The sequence below is a fragment of the Pezoporus wallicus genome, unplaced genomic scaffold, assembly GCF_028554395.1.
Source record: "Pezoporus wallicus isolate ANWC-B61680 ecotype Strahan unplaced genomic scaffold, APGP_CSIRO_Pwel_v1 contig_8717, whole genome shotgun sequence".
NCBI classification, from domain to species: domain Eukaryota; kingdom Metazoa; phylum Chordata; class Aves; order Psittaciformes; family Psittacidae; genus Pezoporus; species Pezoporus wallicus.
In genome coordinates this window covers 237,073-243,897 of record NW_026640825.1, presented here as the reverse complement: position 1 = coordinate 243,897, position 6,825 = coordinate 237,073, and the positions used below count along the sequence as shown (strand labels likewise).

General features: G+C 44.4%; 1 protein-coding gene across 2 annotated transcripts; it reads left to right on the top strand.

Annotated features, from left to right (window-relative positions):
- ENTPD4 (ectonucleoside triphosphate diphosphohydrolase 4) lies at positions 1 to 6,825 on the top strand. 2 transcript variants are annotated; one of them, XM_057420838.1, is made up of 12 exons: positions 1 to 124; positions 379 to 576; positions 787 to 992; positions 1,564 to 1,714; positions 1,800 to 1,903; positions 2,476 to 2,535; positions 2,774 to 2,904; positions 3,799 to 3,965; positions 4,169 to 4,493; positions 5,192 to 5,277; positions 5,502 to 5,663; positions 6,317 to 6,825. In XM_057420838.1, exons 1-12 carry the CDS (start codon positions 117 to 119, stop codon positions 6,543 to 6,545), a joined length of 1,827 nt encoding a protein of 608 aa, XP_057276821.1. In that variant the 5' UTR covers positions 1 to 116; the 3' UTR covers positions 6,546 to 6,825. The 2 variants fall into 2 exon arrangements, with proteins under 2 accessions (XP_057276821.1, XP_057276820.1); XM_057420837.1 differs by having other exon boundaries at positions 2,774 to 2,928.

Here is a 6,825-nt window from a genome sequence, read left to right as displayed (position 1 = left end):
ATGCAGGAGCAGAAGAGCAATGGCTTTGAGAATGGTCCCTGTGCCCTGTCAGTGCGAGGTGACCGGCTGATGCTTGAACACCAGCTGGTCTGTCTTTCTGCTGCTCAGATCCCAGAATGGGGAGGTAAGAATCCCAAAGGAATGGTCAAATTCACTTGTGATGTCTATTGAGCGAAGTACAGGGAACCTGAGTGTGAATTCATGGCAAATCAGAAATTCAAAGGTGGGAATAGTGTCTTGAGTCCACTCTTGAGAGCACGAGGAAAATGAAAAGCTGTGTGGAGCATCTCTTTGTCCTGAGCTTGTTTTGAAATGCAGTGCGCTGCTTTTTGGTCCTGAAGCCCATTTTTAAAGCCGGTTCTCCTCTTTGCATTGTAGGATCAGCATCTCGTGTTTGCTTCCTGCTTCTTGGCACTTCAGCATCTCTCCAGTGGGATGCCCGCGGCTTCTCAACACCACCTTGCGACAGATCCTGGTGATAGGAATTCTTGCTGCTGCTGTCTCTGTGCTTTACTACTCCCTGGTGGTCATCCGCAATAAGTATGGGCGTGCACACAGGGACAAAAGATTCCACAGGTGAGAGCCGGAAAGGGCTGCGGTGTGAAAGAGAGCACACATGAATGGGGTGGAAAAACTCCGAGTCAAACTTCCTGCTTTCTTTACAAAGGTTTCTTTGTCTAAGGGGACTTTAATTTATCAATACTTCAACCTTCTAATACCTTAGTCTGAGGAAAAGCTTCCATATGGAATTTAATTGCCATGTAATAATGCTTAGTTTTCTCCTAGGTATCTTGCCCGAGTGACTGACACTGAAGCTACAGATACCAACAACCCCAACCTGAACTATGGAATCGTCGTGGACTGTGGCAGCAGTGGCTCCAGGATTTTTGTGTATTGTTGGCCAAGGCACAATGGGAATCCACACGATCTGTTGGACATCAAACAGATGAGGGACAAAACCAGAAAACCAGTGGTTATGAAAATTAAACCAGGTACTGGAAAGAAGTTAACTTGAGAGGAGGTTTTATAGATAGTTGTCTGTCCTGACGTTGCTTTGTCCAGCCCTCTGAAGTGTCTGGATAAAGGCCGTTTGCAAGCTGTCAGTGTGGCCCCCCTCCAGATTTCTTTGGGCTTGGTTTGCAGAGAGCTTTGTTCAGCTTTAAAGCTTGAAATATGGCATTGATGGGCAGGAGGGAGAGGCTTCTCTGGAGTAAGACGGTTGCTGGTTCAGTTGTCAGTTAACTCAGTTATGTTTGTATTGGCTTTCTGTAAAGCTCTTTGAGCCAATTATATAAATACATAATATATCTAATACAGGTTTTTGTTTGTTGTTTAGAGGATTATTGTTAACTTCATCCTTATTTCTGTAGTTCATTTCCTGCCTTTCTTTAGAATCGTGGAGTGTTTTGGGTTGGAAGGGACCTTAAAGCTCATCCAGTTCCAACCCCCTGCCACAGGCATGTTTGGATTTGGGTGGTTGGTTTCTCCTCTGTGTGTTGACTATCAAGCTTTTCCAGGAAGTGCCTTGAGTTGCTTCAGTTTCCCATGTCTCTCTTTCACCAGGCATCTCGGAGTTTGCCAGCTCTCCTGAAAAGGTCAGTGATTACATTTCTCCACTTCTGAGCTTTGCTGCCCAACACGTGCCACGTGCAAAGCACAAAGAGACTCCTCTTTATATTCTGTGTACTGCAGGAATGAGGATTCTGCCAGAAAGGTTATTGCCTGTTGTATTTTTAGCATTTAGAATAGCAGTCCTGGTGTGTGTGGCTATTTATAACTGCTCAAATGTAACTTTGCAGCCAGCAGAAGGCAATACTTGAAGATCTGCTCACTGATATTCCCGTGCACTTTGATTTCCTGTTCTCGGACTCGCATGCAGAGGTTATTTCAGGGAAGCAGGAAGGTAGGTCAGTGTTGGGAAAACTACCTTTGGATTGGTTATTACTGCCATGGTCCAAATATATTGGATCTATTTTGTTGCTTCTTAAAATTCTGGGTTGGTTGAGAGACCTTATTCCTCAGTAGCAACATATGGAGTGTGGAGATGATCATCTGCTGGGAGCTTCTAACTTGTCTAAATGTTTTCTAATTAGCACTGAAAATAACTTCTCTGTTTAGCAGGAATTTTAGGCCATTTTCTTGGCTTTAGGGAGGGAGCCGCGTAATGGGAGGAACTTTGCAGGGGAACATGGTTTCTAAAGGAGGGATGTTTCCATGTGATCAGCTTAAAAATCACTTTAAAATCAAATGTGCTTGCTTGTTCTGAAACTCCCATGTCAGGCTGACTTTAATACAGTGAATTAGGAGTTTTATCATAGCCTTGACTTGGGAGAGAACAGCTAGAATAACTTCAGGACTGTTTAGCTTCTGAGTTTTCTATGTAACAAAATGTGATCAGTGATGTATCTTAACATATATGCAAAAAAAAAACCTTTTTGTTTCTAAGAGGAGAAACGTGTTTTCTTATGCATGTAGGAGTATATGCATGGATTGGCATCAACTTTGTTCTTGGAAGATTTGAACATACAGATGATGGTAAGTATCTTAATTGTGAATGGGATTTTAGAAAGGACTTGGGTGCCTTTCCCTGGTGCTGGTCTGGTTTTAGACCGAGATGTCAATGAATAGTGTGTGTGCAGCTAATATTGACTTCATTTGTACCTGAGCCTTCACTGATGTGCACTGCTATAAACAATAAGCTAACTGGCAGTGTACTGCTGCTTCAGGCCCACCCTGGGTGTAGTTCTCACTGCCTGCTTGCTGTTGTATGCAGAGGATGAGGCCATTGTGGAGGTGCATGTCCCAGGCAGTGAGAACCAAGAGGCCATCTTCCGCAAGAGGACAGTGGGTGTCCTTGACATGGGCGGAGTGTCAACCCAGATAGCGTATGAAGTCCCTAAAACTGTAAGCTTTGCCTCTTCACAGCAGGTTATTATCTGTGCAACTTCCTTCTTTTCCTTTTGATTTATTTTAATGCATACTTTTTGTTGTTTTCTTTGTGTTGAGTCTTATTCTTCACGACATGACATTCCAAACCTGAGGCATGAGAAGATGGCATATCCGAGTCCTTCATCAGCTGAGCAATTCATTTGTGTGTTGGTCATTCAGAAAGCTTGTTTCAGTTAGTATAATTTGCCACATGCATTCTGTGTGTGTCTACATGTCTGTTAAATGTGCTCTGCTTAAGAAAGTGTGTTCTGGAGTCTGGAGAGACTAGGAGCAGATTGCCCCAGGCCAGTGTGAATTAGAGCTGCAGACAATTGCTGATGACTGTTGTATGGCTCCATCTGAACATAAACCAATATAAAATAGGCATTTGGTCATGGAACCTGTCTAGGTTCCCAGACAGAGAATGGCAAGAGAGTCACACAACTCTGTGAGGTTTGCAGTGCTAGTGCTGGTTTTCATTTCCAGCATTGGGTGAAATCCATGCTATGCTGTCCTACGATTCTGAGCATGTTCCATATGAAGTGCTTCTGCTGCACATCTCTTAACTATCTGAAAAGCTACTGCAAGTGACTGCTGTGATGTATGTGAGGAGAGCAGAGTGACTGCCAGGTCTCCTGAAAAGTTTGAGAACTCCACTGGGAAATGAAGAACTGAGCTTAGTACCTCCTTTTTCATAGGAGAAGATACTTTAGTGTCCATAGGAGCAGTCCTGGCCTTTGCAGTTCCTTGAGTATCAGCAGTGATAGTGCAATTGACGTCCTTTGCTCTCCCTATGAAGTAGGTGGTGATGTGGACCTGTAAAAAGGTTCATACTGTTTGTACCTAATCTTGGTGCATGTGTTCCTACAGGAGGAGGTAGCCAAAAACCTACTTGCAGAATTCAACTTGGGCTGTGATGCTCACCAAACTGAGCACGTGTATAGAGTCTACGTCGCAACGTTCCTTGGCTTTGGGGGAAATGCAGCACGCCAAAGATATGAAGACAATCTATTTACCAGTACAGTGCTTAAAAACAGGTAGCTGGCTTGGAGTTATGGGTTCTGTGCATCACCAGGCTATAACTTCCTAAGTTAAATATATTTAGTAAAGGGTCCTGATGTAAAACTTCTACAGCGTGCAATGCTGAAGTGTCATTAAATGAGACTGGTTTGATGCTCTTATATCTCAGAGCTTGATGTTTCTGATATGCAGTTGTTACTGTGCTTGCTCTTTTGTACAGACTGCTGGGCAAACAGACTGGCATGACTTCTGACTCACCCTACCTAGATCCTTGCCTGCCCCTGGATGCTCAAGATGAGATCCAGCAGAACGGACAGACCATGTATTTGCGGGGAACAGGAGACTTTAACCTGTGTCGGGAGATGATCCAGCCCTTCATGAATAAGACTAATGAAACACAGACATCTCTCAATGGGGTCTATCAGCCTGCTGTGCACTTTCAGAACAGTGAGTTCTATGGTTTCTCAGAGTTCTACTACTGCACTGAGGACGTGTTACGCATGGGAGGAGATTACAATGCTGCTAAATTCACTAAAGCTGCAAAGGTAAAGTGGTCTGGAGAGAAACATCTTAATTCAACACAACTGCTCTGTAAAAGCATTTTATTCTGATAGTCTTGCCCCAGATCTTTAACTATAAAGATCCCAAATCCTTTTACCCTGCAATGAACTATCACAGGGGATCTCTTTTCCTCTTTGGTTTTCCTTTTAGAGTGCTTGTTTTAAGGCACAGTAGTAACAGTGACTGTAGAGGGGATGGGATTCGTGGTAGTCAGTTCCAGCAGAACTATTGATAATGGGAAAATCCATGCTGCTGCCAGCCCTTGCTTCTTTTTAGGAATGACTGCGTTGTTAGATACAGATCCTTTTCCTCTTGATTTGTCCATTTTATGTCAGTTTCTGGGGTGTTACTCCTAACAGGGCCCATCTGGTGGGGACGCTTAAAGTAAGGCTACAACATAAAGTAGAGATTGCTTTTTTTGTCAATGCCCTAAAAATAAGTTGTCTGTTTTTCCGCCCCCAAGTATGCGCCCAAAGAGTTTAAGTGCTACTGAATATTAATTTAACCACAAGTGGACCAAAGTGTTGCAGAAAATACTGTGAAATTTGTGCTCTGACTTATTAACAGTGCAAGGGAAGCTGTTACTTGTTATTTGGTATTTGCAGAGTGTCTTATCTAGTGGCATTCTTCTTAAGGCAGAAGCAGTGTTGAAATCTTTCTGCTTTCTTTTCTTCCCTTGAAGGATTATTGTGCCACTAAGTGGTCTGTCCTCCGGGAGCGGTTTGACCGTGGTCTTTATGCATCACATGCTGATCTGCACAGATTGAAGTGAGTGTTTGTGTTTGTAGGGCAAACTCCTTCGCACAGAGTTGTTAGAAGAGAGGTCAAGGTCATGTCTAACCGATCCATGTAATTAAATCATTGAAAGTGTGAATATAACCTTAAATATTGCATCAGCCATGGAAAGGTACTGATAATTGTGTCTAATTGTGCTACCCAGCCCTCTGGGACTCTTTAACTGCCAGCCTGACTTTATGCCACTCTTTCTATAGGTACCAGTGTTTCAAGTCTGCCTGGATGTATGAAGTATTTCACAGTGGCTTCTCTTTTCCTGTGAGTTACAGCAATTTGAAAACAGCTCTGCAGGTTTATGATAAAGAAGTGCAATGGACCTTGGGAGCCATTCTTTACCGAACACGGTTTTTACCTTTAAGGTACCAGTTGTTTTCTGGGATGTCCAGAAAGAGCATTTGGGTGGAAGGTATGGGAGGTTTGTGAAAGGAAGAAATGTGGTTGGCAGGCTGAGAGAGCTGGGCTGGTTCAGGCTGAGATGAGAAGGGTCTTGGGAGAGCTTAGGGCAGCTCCCAGTGCCTAAAGGGGCTCCAGGAAACCTGGAGAGGGGCTTGGGACAAGGGCCTGTAGGGACAGGCCAAGGGGAATGGCTTTAACCTGCCAGAGGGGAGACTGAGATGAGCTCTGAGGCAGAAGCTTCCCTGTGAGGGTGCTGAGGCGCTGGCACGGGGTGCCCAGAGGAGCTGTGGCTGCCCCATCCCTGGCAGTGCTCAAGGCCAGGTTGGACACAGGGGCTTGGAGCACCCTGCACCAGTGGAAGGGGTTGGAACTGGATGAGCTTTAAGGTCCTTTCCAACACAAACCAGTCTAGGGTTCTGTGGTGATAGCAAAGGAGCTGACAGATAGGGGGAGACAAGACATTGTTCCTGGTGCATTGTATATAACCTCAGGATGTATTTCAGGTAGCTCAGTGAATGCTTTATAAAGACTATTCTGGCTGTTTCCTGTGGTGAGATAGTTTGGAGACAAACTTAGATTTGCACCTGATGTCTGGTATCCCTTTCCTTCTTTTCAGAGACATCCAGCAGGAAAATTTCCGTGGAAATCACTCCCACTGGAGGAGCTTCTCCTTTGTTCACAATCACTATTTGTTCTTCGTGTGTTTCCTGGTCGTGCTGCTCTCCATCCTGCTCTACCTGCTGAGGCTCAGGCGCATCCACCGGCGGATGCTGCGCAACAGCTCCTCTACTTCCCTATGGATGGAGGAAGGCCTCCCACCACAGAAGATTGCAGGAGCCTTATGAGATGCTGTGATGGAGAGAGCTTTTCTTGGACTTGCTACGCAAAAAGCCATTTTTGCCTCAGGGTTCCTCCTTTTTGTCCCTTTAAACCATTGAAGAAGCAGGATGTCATACAGAAATATGGGAAAATGGGGTCAACTTGGCTTAGTCTCATTAGACAATATTTGCCAAAAATTACCTTTTTTTTTTTTTAAATATTGCACTTTTGTGTGTAACGAGACAAGCAAAAGCCTCGTCCTCTGTGAGTAGCAGCAGCTTAAGCTCTGTATGGCAAGAGAATGAG

Excerpts from the sequence above, each read along its gene's own strand:
- ENTPD4 (XM_057420837.1), top strand. Across the intron at positions 1,715-1,799 it reads ATGAGGATTCTGCCAGAAAG|CCAGCAGAAGGCAATACTTG; the intron begins GTTATTGCCTGT and ends GTAACTTTGCAG. Across the intron at positions 3,966-4,168 it reads AGTACAGTGCTTAAAAACAG|ACTGCTGGGCAAACAGACTG; the intron begins GTAGCTGGCTTG and ends TCTTTTGTACAG.